This window comes from Martes martes (genome assembly GCF_963455335.1).
Source record: "Martes martes genome assembly, contig: scaffold_165, whole genome shotgun sequence".
Classification (NCBI taxonomy): Eukaryota; Metazoa; Chordata; class Mammalia; order Carnivora; family Mustelidae; genus Martes; species Martes martes.
In genome coordinates, this window is record NW_027666649.1 from 109,941 (window position 1) to 127,608 (window position 17,668).

Consider the following 17,668-nt stretch of genomic DNA (forward strand, 5'->3'; position numbering starts at 1 on the left):
AACCATTTTTCATGTATTTTGTCAATTTTATTTTTTTTATTCTATCTTTTTCAGCATGGTGGTAAATATAATCACTGTTACTCCATTTTGGCTGAAAGCAGAAGTATAGCAAAGAAATAATTTTTTTTTAAATGAGCTGAAGGAAGAAAACAATTTAAAGGGGCTTGCCCAGTATTTTAAAGTAATTTAAAAGGCCAACATAGACCTATCCTTTTGAATTCAAGATATCAGGGGCGCCTGGGTGGCTCAGTGGGTTAAAGCCTCTGCCTTCGGCTTGGGTCATGATCCCAGGGTCCCAGGGTCCTAGGATCGAGCCCCGCATTGGGCTCTCTGCTCAGCAGGGAGCCTGCTTCCCTTCCTCTCTCTCTGCCTGCCTCTCTGCCTACTTGTGATCTCTGTTTGTCAAATAAATAAAATCTTTAAAAAAAAAAGATATCAAAACATAAGGACAAAAAAATTCTAGAAGTATTCAAAATGAAAAAGTAGATTACCTAGATACAAAAGATAAAAAAAAAAAAAACTCAGGCTAGCCTCACACTTTTCCATAACAGGGCTGGAAGGCTTCTGAACAATATCCACTGAGTGCTGAGGGAGAAATACTGTAACTCAGGAATTTTACGTTTCAGAGACTATACTTCATGATAGGGGAGAAAAATTCTAGTAAATACAGCATAGGATAAGAGGTTAAGACCACATATAGTAACTCAAGGCAATACATGTAAATGGTCGCCACTATTACAAGATATGTTGTAAGTCAGACTGTATGTACAAGAGCTGTATCTAAAACAAAATGGCCCAGGAAGGCGAGCAGTGAAAATGAAAGAGTGGGCAAATTATAAACTGAAAGAAATCTGGAGTAATTTTTGTATATTTCTATTATACAAAGTAAAATTAAAACAAATTGCAAGATGAGAAGTTTTATGTTAACAAGAGATGGTATGTAGTGAAGCTATTACACTGAAATGTACACGAAGCCAAAGCCATTAGAAACGTGAGGAGAAATGAATCCAAAACACTGTTGTGTAGGAAACTTTCATCTACAACTTTGAGATCCCAATACCCTAGGTAGGCAGGAAAAAAGATGAGGGATTTGAACACTCTAATTTAAACATTGCACTTTGCACTGGACAGATGTTCTTAAACATAAGAACCAACTGTATAGTAGGCCACTAAAGAAATAATAAATATGAAGTGATAGCTCAGGACTTCAGAAAAAACAGTTCACACTAGTTGAGAGAGAGGAAGGAGCTGGTAAAGAGAAAAGCAGAAATGCAGATTGAAGTGAGAACCTCTCCCTGAACTAGCGGATCTTCCACCCCCTACCCTCTTGTCCCTTCACTGTGGTCCGTCCAGCCTTGAGCTGCGAGTCTGACATCTGGAGAGCTGTGAAAAACGTTTTCTCCCCTAAGTTTAGTATAGACTTACTCTGTGGCAGAACCTGACTAGAATGACAAGGAGCTGCTCAGCGTCTTTACTTACCCACTTAGTATGATGTATCTGTTACTGGACACTACTCTGGGTCCAGTGGAGTTCTTCTTAATACACAGCATTTTCCTCTTCTAAAATCCGAAAAACTTTAAGTTCTGAAAAACAGCCATCCTGAGGGGTTCATATCAGCCTCTTAGGGACTGTGAACCTGTGGTCACCCATGACCCATGCTGCCTCCCTCCCTCTCTGAACTGCCCAGTCCTCCCTTTGCCTCTGTCACACTGGCCTTCTTGCCACCCCTCCAACCTCCCATCCCCCTAACCCCGCCAGCTCATTTTCTACCGCAGGGACTGTCACCACTACTGACCCCTCTCTGTCTCTCTGATCTTCCCAGCAGAAGCCCAGCTCTTCAACTCCTGCCCGGTGGTGGTGGTGGGGGTGGTGGGGGTGGTGCTCTTCGGTAAATACAGCTTCTCAGTAAAGCCTTCCCTGGACACCCTAAGCTTTTACCCATGTTCCTTTGCCCCTTTTCTGGCTTTTTTTCCCCTCAGTATTTATCATGATCTAACATGCTTATTTTTTATTTGCTTTTCATGTTTATGGTCTACTTCACAAGAATATAAGCTCTATGGAGACAAAGGTTTTTGTCAGTTTTGTTGACTTCCATAGATCTCCAGACCAGCATTTAGAACTGTGCATGATACTGTAGGTACTTAATGAATATTTGTTGAATGAACAAATATTTAGAAAATCTTATAATAGAAAACTGTTAGAAAATTTAAAAATTCAAATACTCAACTCCCTAATCTCAAATACTCAGGTCCCTAATTAGGGACTCAACTCCCTAAATCTCTGGTAAACTTAAGAAGGGTAAATATTGCAGATACATAAAATTAAGAATAGTAAAGGTTATATTGCAAACCCAAAGAAACCCAACTAAATGAACAGCCAACATCACACAGACTTTTCTTTAAATGTATCTGGCAGATTTAAAATATATTTAAGTATTTCCTGTAGTTCTGGGGGCCATCCTAAGCTCCCAGTTAAAACTAGTTCATTATATTGGTAACGTGAGCTTCTATCATCCAGCCTAGGAAATGTGAAATTTTGAGTGTGAGAGACTGCTGTTACCAGTTTTGCCTAGGAGAAGGGCATAAATGGGGACAATCCTATACAAAACATCCTGTGTCTTGAACATAAACTGGCGTGCTGTGCCCCATACACTGAGCTGAAAGGGGTGATCTTGTTTGGGTGTCCGTGCTAGGTGTCCTTTACTGTATTATAGCTTCTGTTTTGGTCCGTGGTAGAGAACAGGTTTAACCCCATACATGCTGATAAATGCATGTAAATGGTATTGTTGGACTTCCTGCAAAGGAACAATGGAGAGTATCTTGCTGCCTGTTAGGATGGAAGAAAGTGGTCAAAATCATTAGCCTCTAGGTAGGCGGTAAGGGTTTGGTGAAGCCTTTCACTTGCTTAAGGACCTTCTTTCTAAACTACTCTGTAGCCTGGGAGGACTAATGATTTGGATCCTTGGTAGATAGAGGAAATTATGGCTAGGGGTTCCTTATGTCTTTTGGGAACTTGAAAAGGTTTGAAAAAAGGTTTCAGAAAGGTTTGAAAAACCATCTCCACTGGGACCAGGCTTGAACCAAACTAAAAGCATTAAAATAAGAAGTACTTGCATTTCTGAGAATCTGTTCCCTTGTTACCACTGCCTTCTTCCACCATCATCCTGAGCGTGGATAACACGTGGATAACAGTGAAAACACTGGAGGCTTGTTACTTGTATTAAGTAACAAGATGATAATACCATCACCATTATTTAAATGGTTCTGAAACGTCCAGCTGGTATAGTTGGACCCAAAATGGAAATAAAAGCTGAATTAGAAAGTAAAAAAAACCCCATTATTTGCAGGTGATACGGTCTGGCTCTCTAGATATCCCAGATTTCAGTGTATTTTCTGGGTGACAGAAACTATTTTAAAATCAGTAACTTTCTTACATATACCAATAATAACCAGGCAGAAAATGGAAAGGAAGAAAATCCTATTGGGAATAGCAACAGAAATTAGGAAAGAGGCATACATTTAATGAGAAATGTGTAGAGTCTTTATAATCATAAAATTTTGTTGAAACCTTTTTTTTTTTTTTTTTTTTGTAATTCCGTATTCCCTGGATACCTGCTGGCTCAGTCAGTGGAACATGTGACTTTTAATCTTGGGCTTCTAAGTTCAAGCCCTGTGTTTTGGGTATAGAGATTACTTAATAATTGGGGGGTCCCTGGGTGGCTTAGTTAAGCATCAGCTCTTGATTTCAGCTTGGGTCGTGAGATGGAGCCCCACCTGGGGCTCCGTGCTGGGCCTGGAGCCTGCTTAGGACTCTCTCCCTCTCTCCCCCTACCAACTCTTATGTTCTCTTTTTCTAAATTAAAAAACAGAATCTTTGAAAAAGTACCATCTTCCTGAATAAAAAGACTGCATGTTGTAAGCTAATCATTTATCCCTCAAACTAATTTTTAGGCTTAATACATTTGAATCAAAACCCAAGTGGAGGGGTGGCTGGGTGGTGCAGTCCGTCAAGTGTCCGACTCTTGTTTTCAGCTCAGGTTGTGACTCAGGGTCATGAGATGGAGCCCTGTGTCCAGGAGAGTCTGCTGGGATTCTCTCCCTCTCCCTCAAAAAAACCCAAGCGGATCTTTTTTTTTTTTTTTTTTTTTTTTTTTTTGAGATAAGTCAGGGGAATGTGAAGAGAAGAAACTTGATCAGATGTCTGTGAAATTGAAGTACGGGGCGGGGAGGAGAAAACAGACTGATTTGAATCAGAGTACCATGAGTATTTTGCCATGCCAGATAGAAAAATTTACTGTTAACTTAGGATTTTTTATTTTATTTATTTGTTTTAAGATTTTATTTATTTATTTGACGGACAGAGATCACAAGTAGGCAGAGAGGCCGGCGGAGAGAGACAGAGAAGCAGGCTCCCTGCTGAGCAGAGAGCCTGATGCGGGACTCGATCCCAGGACCCTGGGATCATGACCTGAGCTGAAGGCAGAGGCTTTAACCCACTGAGCCACCCAGGCACCCCTAGGATTTTTTTTTTTTGTCAGAGAGAGTGAGCACAGGCAGACAGAGTGGCAGGCAGAGGCAGAGAGAGAAGCAGGCTCCCCGCTGAGCAAGGAGCCCGATGTGGGACTCGATCCCAGACGCTGGGATCATGACCCGAGCCGAAGGCAGCCGCCCAACCAACTGAGCCACCCAGGCGTCCCATCCCTAGGATTTTTTTAAAAGTGTGGTACAGGTACAAGAAAGGAGAGACAAAACTAACATTTTTGTGAGTACACAAGAGTTCAGTGAATTAAAGATGTAACAACAAAATCAGTAAAATGATTATTTAATTAACAGTTGGAACAGTTACTTGACTATTAAGAAAATTAAGTTAGATCCTTATACTGAATGCTGGTATATCAAATAAATCCTGGATAGATAAAAACTAAGATGTAAAAAATGAAATTACTTTAAAAAATTAGAAAAAGATACAATTGAACATCAGCTAATAAGCCTGAGAAAGGACTGTATTCATAAAACAATGGAAGAAATCTCAAATGAGAAGATAAATTTGGTTACATAAAAATGAAATTTTATATTTTTAAAAGAAACTATAAAAAAGTAAAATGTGCAAAAATAAAATTTGTATTCATCTTATTCCTACAAATCAGCAAGTACTAACAGCATAGTAAAAATAAGCAAAGGTCGTGAAAAATCAGTTCACAAAAAAAATACAGATACACAGATGACCAACAGATACATGAAAAAAAAAAAAGTCTTTGTTTTATTAAAAAAAAAAATCAGTGTTCTGCTAGGTTCTCAGAAAAGGGGATTCACAAACTAGTAATGCATAGTTTACTACGACCTTAAGTTTATACCTAGCCTAACTAGGCTGATTTATGTTCTCTTTTGTAAAATCTTTCCTGTTTATTTTTCATGATGGGACTTTGGAATGTTTAAGGCTGCACATATAAATTCTATAAACGGTACTGTCTGATTTAAATCTTTTAATAAGCTGCATGGAGGAACAGAGCCAGTCTTTACTGCGTACTTGCTGTGTGCTGAACCACAGACCTTGAATGTTAGTTCATTCAGTCCTAACCAGCACTCTGAAACTGAGGGCCAAAAGTGTTTAAGAATTTTCAGGGCCCGACATTTCTTACCTGGAAGAAGCCAAGATGGAGTTCAAATTTAGGTATTATCACACTGCCTCATGTGGATTTTGTATACTTCTGGGGAATAAATGTCTGTTCCTTTGCTTTCTAGTTTTTCCCAAACGGATATGCCTTTGCCACTGGCTCTGATGATGCCACGTGCCGGCTCTTTGACCTCCGTGCAGACCAGGAGTTACTGCTGTATTCTCATGACAATATCATCTGTGGGATCACTTCCGTAGCCTTCTCAAAAAGCGGGCGCCTCCTGTTAGCTGGTTATGATGACTTCAACTGTAACGTGTGGGACACGCTAAAAGGAGATCGTGCAGGTTGGTAAAGAAGTTTCAGTAGGTTTGGATTTTGTCAGGAAACAGGGAGAGGTTCCTGTCGGGTGGTTCTCCAGGCCTCCCGGATGCTACGGAGCCATGGGGAATGGCACCCTGGCAGCTCTCATTCCTGGTCCCTAGTGATGTTCCCGTTTTGTAAAGAGTAGTAACATCTAGTTCTAGAATATCTTGTTTGGTAAGTTTTGCTCTGAAGATGAACAGTGAATCTGATTCATTGTGGACTTTGCTAGATTACAGTTTCTTCTCACCTGACAGGAGGCCCTGTAACTGCTATGAATCCTCTTCCTTCTGGAGCGGATCTTGTCTGGGACGGGACACAGGCCCACTCTTCCCTTAGCCCCATGCTCTGACTTCTCCCCTGTGGCCTCCAGAATATTAGTGAGTGTATCAGGTCCCACTGTAGACTGTCATGAATAACACCTTACACAGAGTGATTTTAAGTATTTCTTACAATCAGTATGATGCATAAGGAATCAAACAGGTACATGGCTTATTACCAAAGCAGCAGCCCTCTGGCCCCAGCTGCTATTTCCTGTTCCCAAAGGTAGCTAAGTATGTACTTCCGTATCTTTAAATAACACGTCTTTCTAGCTAGCACTCCGTTTGTGTGCGTGTGTGCACTCCCACATGGTTTATTAGGAGCAGCAGCAGAGATGTTAAAGCTGAACACTCAACAGAGACTGGAAGTTTTAAAACAACGATTTGAATGAATCATTGACTTTTTTTTTTTTTTTTTAAACTTCTTGGCATTCTCTGTTGAAGGCTCAGCTTTAACATTTCTCCTCGCGCTACAGCTGCATCCTTCCTGTCTTCTAATGTTTCCCACATAGAGTGGATTTTATTTAGAACATCAGTCAGTGTTTACACAATTAGGACTTTTGTTTAAAGAGGTATTAGGCGTTTTGCCTGGATTGAATCAGTTAGTATCCATAACAATATCAGAATGTGTTTGTTTCCCATAATTTAGCATATGCTTGAGTTAGTTTCGCTTTGCTTACAGCTGGTTTCGTTGGCCCAACTGGATACTCTAACGGTAAAAATTGAATGGCGACTTGCGAATTGCTAATTCATTTTCCTTTCCAATGTGACTTGGAGTATTTAGTCACAGGGCTCATTTTTTGTTACTTCAGCCCATGATTGTACATTTGCCTGTTGCCAAACATTGCTGTGCCGGAGGGGGTACAGAGGTATTAAGAGTTAGATGAGGTTATGTTCCTACGGTTGGGTGAACGTGATTTTGCTTCATTATAGAGAGATACTGCAAACTCAGAGTTTATTAAAAAAAAAAAGTAATTCTTGAATTTGATATATTCCAAGTTTTCTTGTAGATCTTTACGATTCTCATTTTCCTTGCAGTTACCTAGCTTACCCCTCGCACCCAGGCTCCCCATCTGGGTTTTAAATACCCTTCTAAATCTTTTATGCACATACTTGTTTAATTCTGAAAGTTGGCTCTTGTTAACTTTTTACTAAACTTCTGCTTTTCAGGTGTTCTTGCTGGTCATGATAACCGTGTCAGCTGTTTAGGTGTAACAGATGATGGCATGGCTGTGGCAACAGGCTCTTGGGACAGTTTTCTTAGAATCTGGAATTAATAGTGCATACATGTTTTCTGTTCTCCGTTGCTATCTGGAGAAATCAGTGCTACAGCCTATCGCTGTGAGAAGAAAATTCTACCTTATATTTGCAGGTGAAGATTTTTCTATTGAGATTGTTATATACAAAAAGATTTCAGTAAACTACAAAACAAGTGGGGGAAAAAAGAAAGGCAAGGGTGCTTGCTGAGATCGAAAGGACCAGTGCATTAATTTGAGGAATTAAGCTAATTGAACCTTGATGAATTTTTGCTTGTACTCGAAATTCTTTATTTTCTTTGTGTAGGACAGAATGTTCACATTATAGCGGTTTATCATGTTTGATTGTTTGCGTTTTTTAAGACTTATATTTTTAACTTTCTATACATAAGAAACATCACATTTTTGAGTTTTGTAACGGAGGAAGTAGGCACTGTAAGCGATGGAAGTGATCCCATATGTATGTGTACTTACGTTTGAAGAAAGTCTCCTTGATTTCTGACCTTTTAGCTCCTGATTGCCTAATGTTTAAGAATGCTAGCAGGCCTAGATACCTCTGAGGGCAGTCCCTGTTGAATATCATTAGTTTCTGGTGTATCTTTCTGCCATCCTGTGAATTTAAGTGAGTGCTCATTTTCAGTCCTTGGAGGGGAGATAATCTGAAGGCCAGGGAATCAAGATATCATTCTGAAAATTTAGACGTACACAAGAAATTCTTATTATTCTTATTCTAAATAGTTAGCAGTGATTGCATAAAAAAAGTTTAAACATTTAAAAAATCTGGTTATGATCTAATGACACTTTGAGTAGCTCTCTAAAGAGCAGAGCTTTCCTAGTGATTTCATATTCTAAAACTGAGTTTGTAGGTTACCCTCATTATTTCAGATTAACATTTGGGTTTTCCTTGTATCTGAAGAATTTTGTCCAGTATTCTCTGTTGATAGACATGTAGATGGGAAATACAGTGTGATGGCATTATGTTGTTGAAAGAAGTGTTAAAATCTAACCAGTCACTAGACTTGATTAGTTCCAGTTGTGTAGCAAGGTGGCTTTATGAGTTTGTGTTCAGTTTATATCAATTCAGATTTCATATTATCGTGACTTAAATTTAAAAAAGGAAACATTCAGACTTTTCGCTCTTCTGTGATTTTTCTGTTGGCACAAAAAAATGGTTTCTAAGTGATTTTGCCAAAAGGAATACTTAGACCCAAGTGACCCAAGTGACTCCACTTTAAAGCCACAAGAAAAATTCCAGGAGCAGTCCTTAAAGGAGTCAGAGGAAGATTGCTTAGTATTTTCCTAAGCAATTCCTACTTGTCAATGATATAATGTGTCTATTACTAGAATGCCCCCCTCAATTTAAACAAAGATACTTTTCCCCTATAACTAAAGCTAAATGATTGATAATACAAGATTATTAGTCTTGATTGATGAGGTCATGGATTATTCTTATACAGAAGTGCATTACTTTTGTAATTTAGTAAACCATGTGTTTCAAATTTTGATCATATGTAACCCTAATCTAAATGCTCCCCAAATTTTACTTGTGAATTTTCATTTTTATATTGTGAACATGCTAGTAAGTGCATCAACTATAATGAAGTCTGTTCAGTTTTAAGATCAGCTGATAATGATAAAAAGAAAACGGATAAAGGAAGAGTAAGATATAGGACCAAAAAAAAAAGACTATTTTAGATGGCAGGCATGAATGTATATTTATAAACACATAAGATTTCTATGAACTTTTTTTGCAATTAATGTTTGTGGACTGTCATTTCATAAAGAATAGCTCTTTAAGGTAAGGCAAGAATATTTTAAAGGAACGTATTCATTTCCCAAAAAGGTGAGGGTTTGCCATGTAGTTCAGCAGTTCATTCCAAATTCCTGTAAGAAAGCCCTTCTGCCATGTGCAAAATAGCCATATATATATATATATATATATATAGTATACATATGAGAGCATCTCCTCTACCTTGAAAGTTTCTCTAGCAACAAGATACTTTTGCCAGAGGGGCACAGACTATAAGAATTCCATGGTCTTAAGCATGTTGATAGAAAGAGTTAGTCTTTGTAGATAAGCTTAAAAGCTGTTCCCATAATTAAATGTGTACTAGGCAACTAAGACCCAATCACTATTGTGCTATTTATACACATGACCAAATGGTGACCATATTACCACATTAACTTACTAGCTAAACCTTTGCTCTCCAGTAATATAGGTTCCAATTGCTAGATATATTTATTTACTTGCAGTTTGAGTTCAGCTGATAGTCTCAAGTGTTGTGCATAAGACTTGTAACCGGTAAGAGTAATACAGTATTACTCTACAGTTTTGAAGAATTTGCATCAAGATTGTTGCATTTATCTGGTGCCTGTTTTCTTTTACCTTATAAGAAACATTTTAACATAATATGCCTCAGCATGTTTATTTATAGATTAATCATCGCAGAAAGTGCTTTTTTCCCCAGATCTAGCAAGAATAATTTAAGAGAACATACTCTTTTTTAAAAAGAGTGATAATGATTGCCATGTGGTTCAGCAGATCATCCCAAAAGCTGGTAGCAAAGACCTCTCCACCTTGATGGGCAGGCAGTCCTCAGTTTTGGCACCTGTATTAGAGGTTTAGACTGAATATCCAAGGTCCATCCTTCCCTCCCTCCCTCAGATTTTTCTAGGTTGATCCCATGTTTCCATGCACACCACAGAGTTCATCTTCACAGATGCAAAAGTTTGGGTTTAATATTTCAATTTTAAGAGTCTAATAGGCCATTCTCATTTTAATGTAGACTCAGCTGAACTGCTACTGCATGAGAGTGAACTAGTATCCTAGACATACAGATATAGGTGCTTCTGGAATGTGTTCGGCAGTCTTAAAGTTAACCTGTTAAGAGAAACGGATCTTGCCTTCTCCAGGTGACAGTGAAATTTTTATTGCTAAAATATACTGTGCCAGTATTATAACTAACCTTCTCCAACACTATCGAAGTCTTAGATTTAATAATTTTAGCCTTTCTAAAAGTGACAACATTCAGGGAAATTTATGCTTTGGTTACTGTTGAATGTTCACATTTTAAATTACAAGGCAGGTGAATACCTGTGGCTTATCTGTTGATGTTTAAACTTACAGAAACTGATTAATCAATCTTAGAAATGGGCCTATCATTTTCACAGTATTCTCTCTAGAATCTTGAGGGTTTATAAGTCAGGCTTAAAAATGTCTGCCTTTAAATCAAGTACTGTGTTCAGCTTCAAACTTCCCTTTAGCCATTGTGGAAAGCAAAATTTTAAACTGTCTTATCTCCTGTTAGAATTTTTTAAAGCACCCGCAAGGTTCGACCATCTTTCTTGTGAGAAAGAGTAGCACAATGAAAAAAAATTAGTATTTTAAATTAAGACTGTTTAGGTGAATTATGTTTCATATTTACTAGTTTTTCCTCCTCATTTTGAGTTGCCTTAAATTCTGTGGTATATCTTAAAATAGGTACTCATTAAAATGGTTCGTAGTTGAATGTCTAAGCTAGCAGTGTATCTTTTAAAAGTTTTAGTCACAGATTGATGGTACACCTTGTATTTAGATTTGTTTGCATGTTGATAAAATTGCCTCTTTTTTCCTAAATCCAATTACTGATCCTATAAAATCCTATAAAATAGTTATAATGCAGCATCATGAAAAAGCTGGTTTTGTGTTTCAACTGGTGTTAAGTGTTCCCAACAAAATCTTACATCATGTAGTATTTATTTTTTAATTGAACTTCAGTGATAACTTGGTAGACATTTCAAGCCTTTTTGTTTTTTACACAATGGTGCTCTATTCTATTTGTTTTGAAAGCATCTGAACACTTGGATTCACATATTCTTATCCAAAGGCATCCACATAGAAGTGGGTTTTTAAAGCTGATTAAAATGTTTTTCTTCACCTACAGTGGTTTCTACAAACTTGTAGCCAATTGACTTTGAATGTCAGTAATATGACTATGGGCAAGGTGAACGTAGTAGATTAAAGCTCTTATAAAAGCTTTAAACCAAACTATGGACTTGTACCATGACTTAATAGTATTCTTGGATCTTTCTTGCACAATGATTCATTACTTTATTTGTACAGTAGCTCTGTGAAATGTTGCTGTGAACTGATATTGTAATCAATAAAGTGCTTTTAACCAGATTTCATGTATTACGTTTTAATTTTAAAAATCACACTAAAATAGGTGCCCGGGTAGCTCAGTTAAGTGTCTGCCTTCAGCTCAGGGCATGATCCCAGGGTTCTGGGATTAAGCCCCGCTTCAGGCTCCCTGCTCCGTGAAGAGCCTGCTTCTTCCTCTGTGCCAGCGCCCCCCACTTGTGCTGTCTCTCACTCTCTGAAATGAATAAATAATATCTTAATCACACTAAAAATTAAGCCTCAGAAGTAAACTCCAAGCCTGGTATTTCATGCTCGGCCCTTTTTCCTTTCCTTAACCTCCTCCTCACCACTGTGAATGCTACCTACTGTTAAAAGGCTACAAAGTTACTGCTTTCATTTCTTTGTCCTTCAAGAATGCATTGGGGGAACTCTTTTCTTGCCCAGGAGAATGAAATGAGGGAGCCTCTTTTCTTGGGCAGGTGCATGGGCCAGTCTACTACATGAAGATTAAAACTCACTGCCAGCATAAATGCTACATTTATCAACTATCAGGCAAACAAGTTTTATTTTCACCTTGCATACTTATAAAAATGTAGTTCTATAAAAAGTTTAAGGCTATACAAAGTTATAAATAATCCTGCAAACATACAGAGTAAACCAAGTATGTGCAACAACTTTGAACTACAGCTGTGAATTTACATATTTCCTGTATAATTCATGGGCTTAGTCAGAGGTGCACATATCTCCGGGCATAAAGGTTGGGTTTCATTACTTCAGTGTTCCATTTCCAACATTCATGCATTTTCACACTTGATCAGGTGGAACTACATTCAACCTGGTGATGGAGAACTTAACTGTAACTTCCTATTACAGAACTGGTATTCTGGTAGTTCCAACTTGAGCATGCACTGGGATCACCTGGAGGGCACGTGAAAACAGACTGCTGGTTCCCAAACACTACTGGATTCAGTAGGTATGGAGGAGACCCTGCAATATGCTCTTCTCAAAAGTTCACACAAGTGATAATACAGTTAATCCAGGGACCAAACTCTGACAGCCACTGTACTATTACTAAGGAGGTGATACCAAACCACTATGCTCTTTCAAAAAGTTCAAGTACTTTCCTATAAAGATTAAAGTCTTGAACTTGTAACCTAAGTTAGTAGTACCCAGTCTTAGACATCAGTTTTTCATGGGGCAGCTGCTACATTTGTTGGTAGCTTGTGCTATTTTTTGGTTATAAAACAACAACGAATGCTATAAAGTAGTACTTGGATTTTAATACTGCATCCTAGTATCTGATCTGCATAAAAATACATTTTTGAAAGGCTTCTGTGACCTAAGTAATGTTATTTTCTCCTTAAAATATCCTGGAACATAGTGCTGCACCAAAACGACTGAGTAGCATCCGGGAGCCTTAAAGGCACAAGAAAGGAAATATTAAGGATAAAAGAGCCTAACATGTTAGCCCTCTGTGGAAAAGCAGAAATCATCCCCGGCCAAATGCACTGTCATGATGCATCTAACAAGCACCTAGATGCTGGTGCTTTGGTGATCCTCAAGACTACATTTTGCATAGCAAAGCCCCAGAACGCCATTTTGTATGTTTCCATATACGTTTCTATTAGTTTTTACACAGACACAGACACAGTACTCGAACTCATGAACATTTCATTAAGTTAGAAATTAAAATAATATAAACAGTGCCCTGGCAAATTCATACAATTAAATAAAAGTAAAGGCCACCCAGGGGGACAGCCCAGCAGTATCCTTGGTGAAAACCTTCTGAAGAACAGCATTTGTACATGACCGTAACCACTGAAAATTCAGAGCTCCCTTATCTTTGGCTATTTTTATCACTTCAAACTTTATTCCTAAAACTGAGATAGAAAGGTTTTCTTGCCATAATCATAGCTGAAGCAGAAAATATTTCTTTAGAAACAGATCAGGCAACTATTTATTCAGACCCAGATTCTTTTTTAAGAGACTTTATAGTAACAAACCTTTATACTATTTTACATCAGTTTTAATGGAAAAAGAGAAGTAAAAACAGTATATTAGTGGTTTACATACCTGCCAGGATGGCAAAAGTGATTGTAACTTGCATCAACAATACACTCAAGAACATTCCACACTCCTCCTTGATAGAGCAATACAGTTTATAAAACAACAAAAACAAATGACTATTCCCATTAAGGTGGGCATCAAAAATTAGTTTTGAGAAAAGATGAAAGGAGCATTCTCTAACTCCTGGATGCCAGGAAGCAGAGTTTTTCAGAATCAAAAACAAAGAGAGCCCTAATTAAGAACAAGGCCCCACCCCTCAGGGGTCACATAGTTGGTTCTGTTGCTTTTAACTAATTCATCATTTTTAACACAGTTTAGCCTTTCTTTACCCAAAATTAAAATTAAAAATACATCACAACACTCTTCAGAAATGCAAACACCCTGAGATAGATAATTACCAGAATCTACACAAGGATTTGCTATTTAGGTACAGTTAGTATAATTCATATTTTAAAGTCATTTCATAAAGAACTGTCCCAATCTTCCAAGTTCCATTTTCTCCTATGATGATCACCAAAGCAATCTCTACTGTTAAGATTCTTCTTCATTGCTTGAATGTAGAAACTGCTTAGTAAAATTCTCCAGTTCATTTTCAAGTTGAACAGCTTTATTTCTAATTTAGAAAAATGAATAAAAAACCAATCTAATTATCATAAAGGCCAGTGAGAAAAAAAAGTGCATTCCATCCAGTCTTAAGAAGAAAACCACTAGTCAGGTGTTGCTACATTTATCTGAATGCAGATTAAACTATTACCAACCTTTTAAGAGTATGTATATATGCTATTACTTTGCTGTAAACACAGAATCCAATGTACAGAACTTGAAAAAGGTACACTGAGATGAAAACCAAAAGCTTAAGAATGAAAAGCATAAGAGACAAAGGACTCCTACTACCTTACATGGGAGTTATATCCAAAGTCACAGAGTCGTAACTGTCTCTGAATTCCCTTTAAGTTAAGCATAAAGTGTAGAATAACTGGTTTTATATATACATAAAGTAGCTGTCAGATGTCAAAGGACCATGGTATACCAAAAGTTTGGGTTTTTTTAATACTAGGATTATACCTGATACAGCTAAGTACCCTAAAAAGAGGAAAACAGGAACACTGACAGAGGAACACAGATTGTGTCTCCCATTCTCATACTATGCCAGGGCACACACATACTTGAATGAGTTTCTCTTTTCTCTTGGTCTTGTACTGTTGCTGGGTGCATATTGTCAAGATCATGTACTATAGACTCCACTATGTGCTTCTTCAGGATTCTCCTGAAGCCTGAGGTAAGTTTTATCTGAATTACTGATCCTAATCTAGCAACGATGGAGATTCTAAATATTATGGTATTTGTTATTTTATATTTTCCTGTTAGAAAAAGGATGAGCAGATCATAATTATTCATACATAAGTCAGTCTGGCCAAAATCAAAAAGCTGCAGTAAGTGCCAATAATATCATTTACATTTTACTCTAAACAAGATGAAACACTACTAAAAAAAACTTACCTAAATCAAACACACACACACAAAACCTGCTAAATATAATCTTACTAAATTTGAAAGGCTGTATTTGAGATAATCTTAAATCAGGCAGAACGAAATAAATCAAATTTACTTGGCTGTGTTTGTATGTATAAGGAGGTTAAGGTCTAAGTGACGGTAGTCTTTTTCAGAGATGATGAAATTGAGGAGTGATATCAGACAATGTCACTGCAGATCAGATGAAGACATCGTGGACAGACTTGACTACGAGTGTTTGAGATGTATTTCCCAAAATTTAGCTCACAAGGACAGCCTCTACAATTTGGAGACATTGTGAGCTGCTCTTGGATGAGCAACCGTATGTAGCACATGCACTGGTAAACGGCTGCTTAATGATAACTTGTTAGGTGAGCCAGCTAATGGGTAAAAGGTGAAAGTCAGGAACTACCAAGACGTAGTTTCTTTTACTACTCATCACTCATACTCCTGGTCAAGTCCCCAAAGGCAAACTTTACTTAGACGCCACAAAATCTATAAGTCAATATTAAACCAGAATGGCACATATTAGCATGTCTTGTTTACTTTTGTTGCTTTAAAGTTAAGTACACCCAACAGTCCCCCAATGAAAATGGAAGTTAAGGGTCTTGAATACAGAGGACTAAAAACTCGCACTTTTGGGGCACCTGGGTGGCTCTATCAGTTGAGTGTCTGGCTCTTCTTGGTCTCGGCTCAGGTCATGAGCTCATGGGTCCTGAGACTGAGCCCCGTGTTGGGCTCTCTGCTCAGCAGAGTTTACACGAAGATTCTTTCCCTCTGCCCTGCCCCTCAACTTGTAAAGGTGGTAAAAGTAGGCAAGCATGTACCCACTCTCTAAAATAAATAAATCTTAAAAAACAAAACCAAACCTTGCACTTTTAATTACAAAACTGCTCTGAATGGGGACTAGTATGGCTTAATAGTTTTAGATAAAGATCTAAAAAATTCCTTTTAATTTTTTAATTCACATTTTCTTTTTCTTGTTGAAATTAGATTTCACTGAAATGAAAAACAAAAGGAATATTTAAAATAACCAAATGTAAAAAGTTTTACTACAAATTCACTAGTAATTTTACATAATTATACTCAAGTAACGAGACCAACAAATGTTCACATTATTGAGAAAAAAGATTCAAATACCTTAAGAACTTTGAATTGTTTTGTATTTTCTCCAACTGATCTATTTCTTTGGATAATCTAGCAATTTCTTCTTCCAGATGTTTTTGTGTAATATCAACTTGTTGGCACAGGCGAGCAAAAGTGGTTGCCATTTCCCTTAAAATAAAAAAAGCTTTTTTTCAGCAGTCATGAATGTCTTTTAAAATGAATGAAGCTTTAATTTAAAGCTTATATAGAAAGAATGTAAGTTTAAAATATACCTAAAACATAAGATATCAAAGAACACTGTTAAGGATGTTCTGAAGGAGGCTATGGCACTTGTAGCCTTAATTTCATCTGGTCTCAAGACAAATGCTCAACAGGCAGTATTGACCTCTAATGTACGGTTGTGAATATGAATAAGCTATAAAAAGGCAGAAGATGGGTGTATTTCTTCAGAAGCACAATAAGCCTTACTCGTCCCTTGCCTATAGAAATAACAATTACTGAGCACAGGCAAGAAAATTTCATAAGCTTGTGACTTAGACAAAAAATACTTTAAATCATAGCAACACTGAACCATGTTTCCATAACCAAAGGATTGTATTTAATTTGTGTGCCAGTTAATATGGTAGCTTTGGCAAACATGTTATTTTTGCAACTGGGAGCATGCCTAGTAGGTGTGTATACCTCTGGAATATGATTAACTGACTTTTTTCTGCAACTATTCTATGCATATTCATCTTCCTCATAGTTTTTTTTCCTCTCCATTTTCAACCCATCTCACCAAGACAAGAATTTATTTATCAAGACAATTTATCAAGACAAATAAGAATCTTTCATTATTTTCATATTTCATTAAATCAATATTTAGTGAGTATTTTTTAACTGAGTAATATATCAAGGCTGACTCCATTAGGATGTAAAGTCTTTTAAGAAAGAGATCAAGTTATCTCTATTTCCTACAACCACTGTTAACATAGATATTGGCACAGTTATTAGCACATGGTAGGCAATTAACATTTGATGATTAAATGAATGAAAAGCTTCATTTTTTTGAAAAGTTTTGTTTTTACATATGTAACCTCAGCTGATTTCTTCCGGAGGTCTAGGTACCTCCATTAGAGAAAAGATCTTCCTTAATATAAATAAAATGAAAACTCTCGTATAAGACAAGAGCTCAGTAAATATTTGGCAAATATCCTCCAGTGTGTGCCCTCATTGTTTCTATTCTCTGCAGCTCTGTGTTAGTACAGGCTTTGAGCTTGTGTCTGAAAGTTTTAATCTCCCTTTAATTCTGGTCTCCTCAGCCTAACCATTC

At 37.3% G+C, this 17,668-nt stretch overlaps 1 protein-coding gene and 1 long non-coding RNA gene across 2 annotated transcripts in view; one reads left to right on the forward strand and one right to left on the reverse strand.

The window, feature by feature from the left end:
* Positions 1–9,224, forward strand: part of GNB4 (G protein subunit beta 4) — a 55,307-nt gene extending 46,083 nt beyond the window's left edge. Inside the window, exons 9-10 of the mRNA XM_080831407.1 lie at positions 5,742–5,958; positions 7,465–9,224. Coding sequence (XP_080687533.1) covers positions 5,742–5,958; positions 7,465–7,571 — 324 coding nt within the window. The 3' untranslated portion in view covers positions 7,572–9,224. The remainder of the gene's footprint in view (positions 1–5,741; positions 5,959–7,464) is intronic.
* Positions 9,225–13,324: 4,100 nt separating this feature from the next.
* LOC308337864 lies at positions 13,325–16,924 on the reverse strand. The gene is made up of 2 exons (XR_013966345.1): positions 16,390–16,924; positions 13,325–14,350 (listed from the first exon to the last, which is right to left on the reverse strand). It is a non-coding gene; the product is annotated as an uncharacterized lncRNA (long non-coding RNA).
* Between the last annotated feature and the right edge of the window lie 744 nt (positions 16,925–17,668).